Source organism: Momordica charantia (assembly GCF_013281855.1).
Source record: "Momordica charantia cultivar OHB3-1 chromosome 10 unlocalized genomic scaffold, Mcharantia_2.0 BLBB01000010.1, whole genome shotgun sequence".
Taxonomy (NCBI): Eukaryota; Viridiplantae; Streptophyta; class Magnoliopsida; order Cucurbitales; family Cucurbitaceae; genus Momordica; species Momordica charantia.
In genome coordinates, this window is record NW_028275158.1 from 2,483,147 (window position 1) to 2,496,906 (window position 13,760).

General features: G+C 33.9%; 2 protein-coding genes across 2 annotated transcripts; one reads left to right on the forward strand and one right to left on the reverse strand.

Annotated features, from left to right (window-relative positions):
* The first annotated feature begins 1,895 nt into the window (after positions 1-1,895).
* On the forward strand, positions 1,896-4,932 carry LOC111017624 (root phototropism protein 3). The gene is made up of 4 exons (XM_022293438.2): positions 1,896-2,441; positions 2,525-2,594; positions 2,704-3,999; positions 4,112-4,932. The coding sequence occupies exons 1-4, from the start codon at positions 2,329-2,331 to the stop codon at positions 4,658-4,660; spliced, it is 2,028 nt and encodes a 675-aa protein (XP_022149130.1). The 5' UTR covers positions 1,896-2,328; the 3' UTR covers positions 4,661-4,932.
* A 362-nt stretch (positions 4,933-5,294) lies between these two features.
* On the reverse strand, positions 5,295-9,091 carry LOC111017706 (transcription factor bHLH143-like). Its single transcript, XM_088118761.1, has 4 exons — positions 8,971-9,091; positions 7,591-8,213; positions 7,281-7,434; positions 5,295-7,192 (listed from the first exon to the last, which is right to left on the reverse strand). Exon 4 carries the CDS (start codon positions 7,174-7,176, stop codon positions 6,112-6,114), a length of 1,065 nt encoding a protein of 354 aa, XP_087974887.1. The 5' UTR covers positions 7,177-7,192; positions 7,281-7,434; positions 7,591-8,213; positions 8,971-9,091; the 3' UTR covers positions 5,295-6,111.
* Between the last annotated feature and the right edge of the window lie 4,669 nt (positions 9,092-13,760).

Genomic DNA, 13,760 nt, shown 5'->3' on the forward strand with positions numbered 1-13,760 from the left:
ATAATTTAAGGGAGAAACAAAAAAAAAAAGAGGAGTCCCACTCCACATGATGTATACAGTTTTCTTCCTTTCATCAAAGTGATGTGCTTTGCTAAAGGAATAACACAACTTCCATCATTATCATCAATTTGAAGACCTATCTTATTATATATTTATTAATAAAATTGACTCATAAAATAATAAATGAAATTATGGGTTGGTTGGTTCATAAGCAAAAAGGGACATGAGACATGATAATAATCTCCAAACAGGAAAATCACCCTTTTCTTTTGGCCAACAAAAATTCAGTGAAAAAGAAAACAGCCTTTTGAAAAATATGAAAAGTAAAATCAATTGCATTCATTCAGGTTGTGAAAAAGAGGGGATTGAAAAGATGGGACACAGTTTGAGGTGTTGGGGCCTTTCTTTTTCTAAAATATTTGAAATATATAAGTTTTAACTGTATAGAAGCGTTCATGTTTACGTTTGACCAATACATTTTTAGTTTATCGTTAATTTACATGTTCGATGATTGAAATAAATATTAGATCATGGGTGTCAATCTTCTCGACTAAAAGATCAGAGATTCAAATGGTATAGACACCTACATACTCTACTCCTTTTTTTACATTTGAAATTTAAATTACCATGCTCCAATATTTGTTGTATTAAAAATATATTTATTTATATAGAAATCAATGACTTGGCAAAGAAAAAAAGATTTTTTTTAATCTTAAAATCAAAGTTACTTGGAATTTAACCTATTAATGACACTTTAAAATAAATATATGTGTGTGTATTTAAGAAAAAGAATAAAATTTTGGAATTTTGAGAGTATTAAATACTAAAGGGACCCATTCACCAAACATGATAAAATCCATATGCATGTGCATTTTGTACCATCTAATAATGAGAAGCTCAGTACAAAAGTTTATAAATTGTCCCTCATAGTTATTGCTTCAAAAGTGTAGTCAACTACTCTCTCGAGTTTTCTAAAAACTCAATGACTAGAAAAATTCGATCAACCGAACCACCCATAGAGAATTAATTCTTATGTATTTTCTGGTACTAAATGTTGTAGATTTAAGTGGATGCCTCGTAAGATTAATCGAGGTGCGCGTAAGCTAATTCGGACACTCATAAGTATCAAAAGGAAAAAAAGACAAGTCAGAATTTTTATCGAATGATTATGAAAGATAATTTATAATGACTAAAATAGTTTTTTATTTTTTTATTTTACTGAAAATTCAAAAGACTAAAGTAGAATATTTGTATCTTTAAAAACAAAACGTAATAATAAAGAAAAATAAAATAGAATTTAAAACTATATCTTACCTCTAATACTACCATTTATTGGTTTTACTTTCACATAATTGAAAAACGAAGCCTACAATGGCCTAATTTTGATTTAATACTTTATATGATTTTTGTTATTTCAATTCAAGTGATTTTTGTTTTTAATTTTTATTTTTTTAAAATATTTACTTTCTCGCCATGTCTTAGGTATGTTTTTCACATTTTAAGAATCAAGTATTTGAAAACTATTTCTTTTGATTTTCAAATTCTGGCCTTAGACTTTAAAAAATCTTTTTAAAAAGTTGATAAAAAGATGAAAGAAATACAAAATAGAAATAGTGATGGTAAGCTTAACTTTCAATAAGAGGGAAAAAAACAAAATCATTATCAGGCTTAATCTTAAACTCATTTAAGTTAATAAAGAGAAATTAAGTTGGGTCCTTGCAGGGGTGGCGTAGTAGGTTGTGGCCAAATGGGGATACGCCGTCCTCGGTTCAAAACCCGCAGGGTGCATAGCTAGGACCTCCCTCTCGGGAGACAAGTCGGCCTCAGTATTGAGGCAAAGCCACGCGACATCGATCGGGTTAAATAAAAAAAAAACCTTCAAAACAGAAGGGTATAATACATGCATAGAGAAGCCATGGTGAAATGAAAATTGAAAACAATCTCTCAAAGAACAAGAACACAAGCTCTCCTCTTGTCTTCTGCCCTGTCCACTTCATTTGGAGAAGAAAGAAAAAGAGAGAGAGAAAGAAAGCACATTATTAATGCAAAATCAGAGCAAAGAGGATGCAATCAGAATGATCCATCACCTACCCATGAGCCCATTACTTCACAGCCTGTGAAAATTCACTTCATCCACTGAAAAATCAGTGAAGAAGCCGACAATTCAACAAGATAATTCCAATCACCCCATGTGCCTTTCTTCCATTTCTCTCTTCTTCTTCTTCTTCTTCAAATTTTCCTCCCCATTTCCCCTCCTCTTTCTCTGTCACTTTCCCGAGAAACAAACACCCCACCCCTAATCTCTCGGCCCTTTGTCTTCCTTCCATCATGTGGGAATCTGAAAATGAGTCTGTTGGTGGCAGAGACTACGGCAATGGCCTCCCCCCTTCCGCCCAACACGCTCTTAAGACAGATGGCTTCGAGCTCAGAGGCAAGTCCTGGTACGTTTTCCACAAACTTTTGTTTCTAATTTTGTTCTTTCTGGGAAATTTTGGGTCTGATTATTGTGCCCTCTGCTGTGTAGGTATGTTGCAACTGATATCCCAAGTGACCTCTTAGTTCAAGTTGAAGATGTGAATTTCCATTTGCATAAGGTATATATATATGTATAATCTCTCTGGTTTGAGAGTTTTTTCATGGCTTTGAGCAGAGTTTCTCTAATTGGGGTTTTTTGTTTTTTGGTGTTTGTTTGGGTGTGTGAAGTATCCTCTTCTTTCTAGAAGTGGGAAGATGAACAGATGCATATATGAATCAAGAGACCCAGATTTGAATAAGGTTGTTTTGGATGACCTTCCTGGTGGGGCTGAGGCTTTTGAACTTGCAGCCAAATTCTGTTACGGGATAGCTGTTGATTTAACAGCAGCCAATATCTCTGGCCTCAGATGTGCTGCAGAATATCTTGAAATGACAGAAGATTTGGAAGAAGGCAATTTGATATTCAAAACCGAAGCGTTTCTCAGCTATGTGGTACTGTCGTCGTGGAGGGACTCGATCGTCGTGTTGAAAAGCTGCGAGAAGCTCTCGCCGTGGGCTGAGAACCTACAGATCGTCCGCAGGTGCAGCGAGTCGATTGCTTGGAAGGCTTGTGCCAATCCGAAAGGAATTAGATGGGCATACACTGGCAAACCCCCCAAAGTTTCTAGTCCCAAATGGAATGATATTAAGGATTCAAGCCCCAGCAGGAATCAGCATGTTCCTCCTGATTGGTGGTTTGAGGATGTCTCAATCCTCAGGATTGATCACTTTGTTAGAGTAATCACAGCAATCAAAGTAAAGGGTATGAGATTTGAACTGATTGGATCGTCGATAATGCATTACTCGTCGAAATGGCTTCCAGGTTTGGTAACCGATGGAGCGATCGCAGGTGATGAAGGAAGTACCAGCACCACTAGTAACACAAGCAGTGGCAGCAACAGTTGGAAAGGTGGCCTCCATATGATTGTGGCTGGCAACAAGGAAGATCACTCGATGCTTCAGGCGAAAGATCAACGGATGATCGTCGAGAGTTTGATCAGCATCATTCCTCCACAGAAAGACTGCGTCTCGTGTAGCTTCCTCCTAAAGTTGCTGAGAATGGCAAACATGTTGAAAGTTGCACCAGCATTGGTCACTGAGTTGGAGAAAAGGGTTGGAATGCAGTTTGAGCAAGCCACACTTGTGGATCTTTTGATCCCATCCTACAGCAAAAGTGAGACAATGTATGATGTTGATCTTGTCCAGAGGCTTTTGGAGCATTTCCTTGTTCAGGAGCAGACCAATATTTCGAGTCCAAGCCGACAATCGTTCTCCGATAAACATATGTACGAAGGATCTCAAAGAGGGGCTGGTGTCCCAAATGCAAAGATGAGGGTGGCAAGGCTTGTTGATAGTTATCTAACAGAGGTGGCCAGAGATAGAAACCTTTCCTTGACAAAATTTCAAGTACTGGCTGAAGCTCTGCCAGAATCTGCTCGAACATGCGATGACGGGCTTTACCGAGCTATTGATTCCTATCTTAAGGTATGAACTACTGACTTAATTACGTGAACATGTTTGTTAAAACCTAAGAGAGGGATAAAAGAGTTTCTAAATTTTATCATGAAGTGTTTACCAAGTGAACTGATTATGACAGGCGCACCCTACGCTCACTGAGCATGAGAGGAAGCGGCTATGCCGAGTGATGGACTGCCAGAAGCTCTCCATTGATGCCTGTATGCACGCCGCACAAAACGAAAGGCTCCCATTACGAGTGGTGGTTCAAGTGCTCTTCTCCGAGCAAGTAAAGATAAGCAATACGATCGCCAACTCGTCTCTGAAAGAAGCCAGCGATTCGCAGTTCCAACCGCTCGTAACAAACAGAAAAACACTGCTGGAAGCCACACCACAGTCATTCCAAGAAGGGTGGGCAACTGCCAAGAAGGACATTAACACACTGAAATTTGAGCTGGAGAGTGTGAAGACAAAGTATCTTGAGCTTCAAACTGAAATGGAGAGCTTACAGAGGCAGTTTGAGAAGGTTTCCAAGCAGAAGCAGACCTCTGCTTGGAGCAGTGGGTGGAAAAAACTAAGCAAACTCACTAAGATGTCAACTTTGGAAACCCCAGAAAATGATTCCCACCATCCAAACATTGGAGAACAGACTAAAAAAGTACACAGAAGATGGAGAAATTCAATATCTTGAGAAGATCAGCATCATCACTTTCATTCTTCATTTGGATTCTGGCTTCCATTTTTTTTTCTCTTTCATTTTGATTTCCACTGGTCAAGAGAACAACAGAATAGTTTCCCCTTTTCTTTTTCCTTTTTTTCCTTTTTCCATAGCAATCACTCACTTTGTGCTGGTTGGGATAGGCTTATATAAATCATCCGTTTCCCAAATTTGTAATAATTTCTTCTCACTTTTGGTGAGTTCTCTGCCATTCTTTCAAATCAATTTTAGTAGTGAGGAGTCAAGAGGCTGGTCATGTGATTCCTGCAATTGGTGAAAATAAAAGCAAATTTCCCTTAGAAAGAGACCAGTTTTTAAGCAATTGAAGTTTTCCTGATACATTAAGGCTCTGCGTTTAGATATATTTGAAAATAAATCTGAATCATATCATATCAAATTTGTCAAACTTCCACTTGGTTAACTGATAGGCCTACTTATCAAGGTTACCTATAATAATAGGTGCAAAAGGAATTGGGCCACGGCCCAAGAAACTAAGATCCAAACCATAGACTCATGATTGGAGAGCCAAGGCCCAACAAATAAAGATCCAAACTAAGAGAGAATATCACATTTTTGAAGTGCAGCATCATCAATAGAATTGTACAGCTGAGAAGATAAGCCCACTGAAAACTTATATAGGAACATGAGTCTCAAGAAGAAGGTCAAGTACAAGCATAGAGAAAACAGTACATAATGAGAATCACAAAAGCATTCACACCCCAATTATTACATCAAATACAAAAGCAGTACCAAAAGTTGAAATAGATATCCTATCCCACCGCAGAGCAGTCAAAAGTTTCACAGATCTCATAATCAAAACCCCCCACAAAAGTTTCACCGTGCAACGTCTACCTAATACCAGAAGGGACAAGCACCACTTTTACAACATTATTAAGAATAAAGGGAAGCCACCACAAAAAGGAAGAAAGAAAGGAAAAAAACCTCTGCGAATGGGTTACTAGGGAAAGGGACACAGCACGTAATCCAGAAATAAAGATGTGGAAGGTGGGACCCGAGTTACCTAACGCGCATGCACTAAATCCTTGGAGATTCGCCAATTGCTGGAAAACAGGGGTCTCCTTTTAGTTCCTCAGCATAACCCACCACTATCACATCTCATGCGTTCCAAATCTTTGTGACTTTCCCCTTTAGTCTCTTAAAAGCATCAAACATAATCATGCCTAGTCAACAGATGAAAATGGCAATTATTCACCCATTGCCGCCTAGGTTCAATGTTATCCCAAAGTACACCACCATTTGCTAGTTAACCCATCAACACTGTTCTTGTGAGAGATGAGGACTCGCACTAGTGAACTGATCTTGGATCCATCAAAATTCAAAATAAGGATTCTTGAGTTACCGTGCCATGACCTCCTGGTTTTACCAATCCACCAACATCTGAAACAAAATAAGGGGGATGCAATCTAATAACAGCTCACACCTAGCGTGCTAGCTTCGTGTTTTAAGGACTTCAAGTATTCTATAGCTTCATCGATGACCAACAATGGGTCCTTGCCCTTTGCACCAGGAACTAATCTCTCAAGCACTCTCAACGTCTCCTTGATCCTGTCTTTTTTGCAAGAAGTGCAGAAATCAACATCTGTTCCAGCTTCTTCCTCATGGACCATGCCACAGCTTGATTCTGCATCACTGGCAAACTTCTGTAGTTCAACTCTTTCACCAGCAACAGTAGCAATTGGCAGTGATTTTATGGACCCTCCATCATGCACTCTCTGCCTTTTTCTTGGCCCATCAGAACTAGCAACTTCTGTAGTAGTTTCTTGACATTGTTCTTCCTTCTCATAATGCTTATTGATCATCTCTGGAGAATGTCCTGTGCTAGTCACTTCATCATCACTACTATAACCAGTACCATCATCGTCTGAGTAAAGCAAGGCATCTATTTCTTCTGTGTTTTCATGCATTTCACTCTCTTCACCAGCTATGTAATTCTCATTGGACAGCATATTTGGAAAATACTTCACAGAATCAATGCCTCCAGCTATCCATTCTTCTAGCAAACCAGGACCATGGTTTTCAGCAACTGTTGAGGGAAAATAGAGAGGAGGACACATAGGAGCATACATCAATCTCTTCTGATTCCCAGATTGATCAAAGATAAGAAAACCTTTCGAATACGACCCATTAGTTGATTTTGAAACAGGCATCCCACTAGGTCCAGCATAATGCAGAGATTCCTTTTCTTTCTGACAAGGACTTGGAGTACCAAGTGAGTTCTGGAAATGAGGGGATAAGCATTGACGCGACCCATGAACAACATTTGTCTGTTCCACTTTAAAACTGGGTAATGGTGGAATTGCAAACCCTTGCATTCCTATACATGTGGAAAACAAGCAATTTCCAGGGTTGATATACGGAGGCAAGCTTTCCTGTTGCTTGATCTCTATAGATGTATTCATGGAATTATGATTATGCAGTTGCCAAGCAAAATGCTCAAAATCAAGCTGAGAGTTATCTGCCCCACCCATCCAGCAAAACAACCACCTAATCAAAACTTTGAAAGATTACTATTTTGTTACAATCAAAACAATAAAAGGGAAAATAAACTAAGCAAACATGTATCAAGAATTACCTCAAAATGTTGTGCTCTTGTCTGTGATGAGAGTTATCTGCTGAATGATTTCAGAAAAAAGAAGAGAAAATAAAGTTCGCAAAGTCCAACTTAAGAGAAATAAATGCTATTCAATCTACGTGATAGGCTTCAGCAATTGTCGGAAATACTCGGCCTGAAACAGAAAAATACCAAAAGTTTCATCAAGGTATTCAATGAACCAACTTCAGGGAAAGAAAAAATACAGAGGGATTTGAATATAATAAATGTAGAATTAACTCAATTGTTAAACAACAAGCAAAACCAGGAGGCAAAAACTGAGTTGACGAACCTGACAATTCTGCAAAGGTTGAAAGCATGCGATCACTCTAACTACAATTGTTGGTTTTCCTGCAATCCCATTCTCATGTTTCAAAGCCCGAAATCTCGTCTGGCTTGCTGCTTGGCACACCATAACTACTTCTGAACCTTAAACCGACAACTATTCTTCTATACCAGAAACCACAAAAGAGATGCAAACGACAAAGGGGAAGGTAAAAGGAGAATATTCACTGCAGAAAGAACTACAACGGGAGCAGAAAGGTGATAAATATAAATGAGAAATCTAATGAGCTCAATTCCTTGACAAAGAAGTGAAAAAATAAATCAGAAGACCGAAAGAAAAATGGTGTACAGAGACGGTAAGATTTTCAGCTAATGTAGATATCACCGGAAATGATAAAGAAGTGATTGGAACCCATGATTGATAGGAAGAAGCTCAGAGAGGAATAATTCGGTTTTCTTCTGGACAAAAAGCGATTTACAAAATAACCCTGCAATAGAGGTTCAAACAGACAACTTTGCGGTATACATCAATAGATATGCTCAACCAAAGCATATTATTTTCCCGATATGGTAAAGGTAACACATTCACAACTGCAACAGTGATGATTCACAACTTAACCAATGATACCCCTGCAAAAGAACGAGAAAATAACAATAAATACACAAGTATCTAAATTATATAAATATAAAGAAACGTAAATCCTCAGACGGATGATAAATGGGTAAGGATTAAAAAGAACGAAAAAATAAATCTAAACAAGATAAAGTAACCGATGAGATGTATAGAATATAAAAAGCAAAAAACTACGACAATCTGCATTCATTCAATGTTTGGTGTAAGGCAGTACACTAAAGAAAAGCATTTCATATGACGAAAGAAGCAGGATAGCCAACTATTTGGGTGGAAATTTGAAGCTTTTTCTAAGCTGCCAAACAGATATAAATCCACTTTTACAGAACATATTTCTATAAAGCCAAAAAGTATTTTAAGAAAATGAAACGCGAGTGACATTAAAGGAAAAGGAATGAAAGAGAATTCGATGCAGCACAACAATATGTCAACTTTTAAAGAGAAATTTCAGAGAATCTTCTCAGAAAATGAAGGAAATATAACTCATTTTAAAACAGAAATTTTTACGTTCCCTTCAGCTAAGTTCCCAAGACAATCAAATCAAAATTTCCCTCTAACGAGCAACAGAACCGACAAAATCATTCTGCGTTTTCTATTTTCCAAGGCTCTGAACAACTAATTTCTTCGTCCATTCATTTTCTTCAGATTCTCAGAAACCCTTGCCAGGCATCCAGACAGAGGCAGAGGCAAAATTACAGGAGAGAAGCAATCAGAAAATAAGAAATGCAATTTCTGGAAAATAAGAAAGAATCTTACAGCAAAATTGGAAGAGAATTTCCAAATGGAGGCAGAATTGCGAAGATGGGTCAGATCTAAACGATTCGAAGAACAGAGCAAAGTTTAAAGCGTCCAAACCACCATCAAAGACAAAAGACTTTATAGACATTAAATGTCATTTTTAACCTTCTACAATCTTTTCCATGACATTTTTACCCTCCTACAATTTTAATTTTTTAATTCACCAATAATTTGAGAAATTGATGATCGAACATTATTGGAAATTATACTCAAATTGATTTATGTTTAATAAATTATTATGTTTAATAAGTTATTGTCGTCAACAAACTGGCATTTAGATTTTATTTTTTAATTTGAAAATTACAGGTAGGAAACTCAATTATTAACTTTTGAGATGGTAATGGATATTTTATCTACTAAATAATACTTATTATAGTTATTCGGTACTTAAAGTTGTGTTTAATAAGTGCTATTATCCAACTCGCCTCATCATGGCATTCTAGAAACAAAATTCAAAGACTTTCCACAGTAAAATTTAAATATAAAATTCAAAATCTAACTAATATTTTAAAACCAGTTGATAGACTCTACTACATACTTTTAAAGATAGAGATTGATTAAACACAAAATTGACAGGGTTAATTTGAGCATAACTTAGCTAGTTAATGCATCTATCAATCATAAGTTCGAATCTGCACCGCCAGATATTGTAATAAGAAATACAAAAAATTGAAAGTTAATAGTTCTATTACACACTTTTTAAACTTCATAAATCTATTAGACACAATTTTGAAACTTCAAAGACCACTCGTGTAATTTAACGTAGCCAAAGTGAGCATAGCTCAGCGCTAATTGACATATACTAATGCTGACTAAATTTATAGTTATTTCTAAAAATGAGTGTTTTTTTTTTATCAACCTGAGCATAGTTCAACTTTTTAAGATTCAAAAACCATATCATATATTTATCGGAAGAAGTTTTATTTTTTATTAGTAAATAAAAGTTCCTTTTAAGTTAATTTCTCTTCAACTGATTTAACAGGTGATCCCCTCCATGCTTCTACGGAGGTTTTAAGTTTGCTTAGATAGAAAGTTTGTTGAGATCATGCCTTCATGCTTTTTCTTTCATCTTTTCTTTAGTGTCTATTAAGATTCTTACTTACAAAGAAAAGTCCCAAAATGAGAACAAGAAAAAAAAGGAGGAAAAAAAACGTCATGATGCTTAAAGCTAACATTTACATGTGAATGTTTTCTAGTAATTAGTTGTAAAATAATATTAGGAAAAGTGACAAATTCCCCCTTTGCAAAGAGTGATAAAAATAATTATTAGTATCAAGAGAAGAAAATAATTAGAAAAATAGCGGTATTAAACCTTTTTATACAGATTTAAAATTTGTGTAAATTCACTGTGAACTAATTCTTTTTTTCCTTTATATGTGTGGGTGTCCGGATCAACTTACATGTACCTCAACTAATTTCATAGAACATCCACCTGACCCTACAACATTTGATGTTGGGGAACACATATTATGAACTAATTCTACATATATATAGCATACGTTCTCTATTTCTGGGTCGGAGTTGTTTTGCGTCAGTTTTGAGTTAGATGTGAAAGTCATTGTGTCGGAGTATCTCTCAATTTCTAGAGACCCCACCTTTTAGGTTTCTTATAGACCTCTAGCTCTATAAACGTACGTAAATATAAGATCTTTTATACAACTATTTTTTTTTCTTAAAAATTATTTGAATCAACTCATACCAAATTTGGATCAAGTGAATTGAAAAAGATGTTGCAATTTGAAAGAAAAAAACAAAAACATGTGAAACCTCACTCATTAAGAATCTTCCCTACTCATTTGTAATCTACACTTCTGTTATTAGGATACTAAAAGAGAAAGCTTTGGAGGGTCCTTTTTTAATCAAATTTAATCCCATGTGATTTGTGGGTTTGTGGATAGTTTATAGAGTGTAATTAGCCAAATTTCTTGCACACTAGAAACAATCATAATTTTTATAATATATGGTCCTCGTGGAAAGCTATCATGATTATAATATATGATTAAAGCTGTAAAAATAGCACAACTTTATTGTATATTTGAAAAATGAGTGAATATGTCTAAAGTCACATTTGATAATGCAAGTATTATTGAACTCTTGAATAATAATTGGACGCATGGTGTTGTACCATTTTGCTTAATGTGGGGGAACAACCATATCACCTACTCTACTTCACCAATTTTATTAAAAAAAGAATCTTTATTAAAGATTTTTAAATAGTGATTTTGGTATAATCATTTTTACCATTTTCTAAAATTGAACGCTATTCAACATTAATGTTTAAAAATAAAAGTGATTTTGATATAAAAGTGGGAAAAAAGAAAGGATAGATATATAAGATGAAAAGTATGTAAATATTTATGTGTATGTTAATATTTGGAATTTATAACAGATGTTAACAAAGTTTTTTAATATGAATAGAAAATTGGTGTGTTAAGAAAAAAAATTAAGCTAATTTGGGTGAGTGGAGAAACAATAGCCTAAGAATTTTCTGTTTGCTTTGAAAGGAAAAAAAAAAATCTGTTTGAAGCTTTGGTTTAAGGAATTATGATAAAATAAATCAAAAGAAAAACCCAAAATATGATAGAATTACTTTTTTTTTTAGTACAACATATTGGAGAGAGGAGATTCAAACTCACAATCTTATAGTTTGAGGTATATGCTGAGCTATGCTCGTTTTGATAATATGATAGAATTACTTTAATTAAGATGAAGAGAGGATCAATGATAAAAGATATCAAAGAGCTAGCTAGCATTAATTTTTCTTATGGTCTAAAGTGTATAGTAAGGCCATAAGACAATTTAGATTTTGTAACGTTTTTGTTTCTTTCTTTTTTTCTATAAAGAAAAATAGAATTATATGGTTTCAAGATTCAATAATTGTAAAATAATATTTTTATTTTTATTTTGGAACAAACCGGAAAGAAAAACAACCAAACAAAAATTGGTTTTTTTTTAATTTCTATACAATTTTGAAAATGTTTCTAAAAAAAATGAGAAACAAAGAAAGTCAAATGTTAAGTTCTTTTTATAAAATTGAAAACAAGAAATGAAACGTTACCAAAGTCAACAAAGTTTAATCTTGTATTAATCTTATCGTTATTTTTTTAGTACAACAACATGTGGAGTGAAAATATACGTCTTAACTAATTGAACTAGTCTTTGGCTTCATGTCTTGTATTTATTAATTTTTGTTTCAACTAGATTTAAATATTATTTAGATTCATGTACTTTTGATTTTGATTTACTTTGGTCCTCGCATTTTCAATATGTCCATTTCGGTCCCTCTACTTTTAAATTTTGTTCATGCTAGTCTTCATACTTTTGAAACGTACATTTTAATCTCTCTAATTTTAAAAAGTGGCCAATATTGATCCCTATTTGCAAATATTAACACAATAGAAATCTTTAATAATACACATTTATAGTTATATTTCAAGAAATATAGTGCGTAAAGTGTCATGCTAAAATTATGTTCGAGAAATGAAATAAAAATTAAAATTAAAGGACCAAACTGGTCACTTTTTAAAAGTAATTGAAATAAACGTTTCAAAAATGCAATAACTAGGACGAGCAAAAGTACCTTGAAAATATAGGAACTAAAATAAATATTTTAAAAAAACTAAAATCAAAATAAACAAAAGTGGGAAGTACGTAAAACTAAAACAATTTTTAAATTCATCTAACACCATCTTCTAGAAATCACGTTTCCTTAGGACCTAATTAACAAGTCATATTTTTCAAAAAAAAAAAAGAAGATTAATCTAATTATTGCTAGTGATAATAATAATGTGTTTTAAGTGAAAAAAATAGATTTTGATAGTTAAAAATCTTTTAACCACTAATTGCATTTCAAACAGTTGAGACAATATTGAGAAAGTGCTCTCATCAAACAAGTCTCAATCAAAGCTAAATTTCAACCCCACAAGTTTTCTAGGGCCAATTGGTTAATTTAAAGTGAAAATTAGACCCCATATGTTTTGGCTTTTGCCATATGCAATTATTGGATCATAAGATATTTTCAATTCATTTGTATAGTAAATTCTTTTAATCCTAATAACCTTTTCAGTTTAAAAATTAAAGTATAAAAGATTAAATCAATATCTTATTTAATGAACTAGACTCATATTGATAAATAAAATCTTAATTAATTGGACTAAATTTTGACCTTTCCACATAACAATTGAGTTGATTCAATTTATTTAGATATGATTTATCTTCCAGAGTTAGAGTTGCATTAGAATTAGATCATTATCATAAACTCTATCGATCTAACACTTATCCGACAAGTTGATTGCATTATTTAAGGATGAAGCCAAGCTGACTAATTTTGAATAGATTTAAAATTTTGACAATTGTGACCTATTAGACATAAAATTAAAAGTTGAAGAATTTATTAAAGTAAGAACTTATAAAAATTATTTTTAAATACATTGGCCAAATAGATACAATCAAGTTAAAACTAAAATTAAAATTTTCATCATGTTGTTTTATTTTTCCTCTAAATTTTTATCAACTCAATGAGTTTCGGATCATATAGTAAGTTTATTATTGGCTACATTTGACATCCGTTAAAAGAAGTATTTACTATTGGTTTTCTATTTTTAAGAATTAAGTTTACATGTTTTGTTATATAATTTTTATAAATATTTTCAAAACATAGGCTAAATTTTGACGAGTAAAGAGTAAACAAAAAATGAAAAAGAAAATCAAGGACCAAACTGATATTTAAACCTAAAAATTTCCCTTCT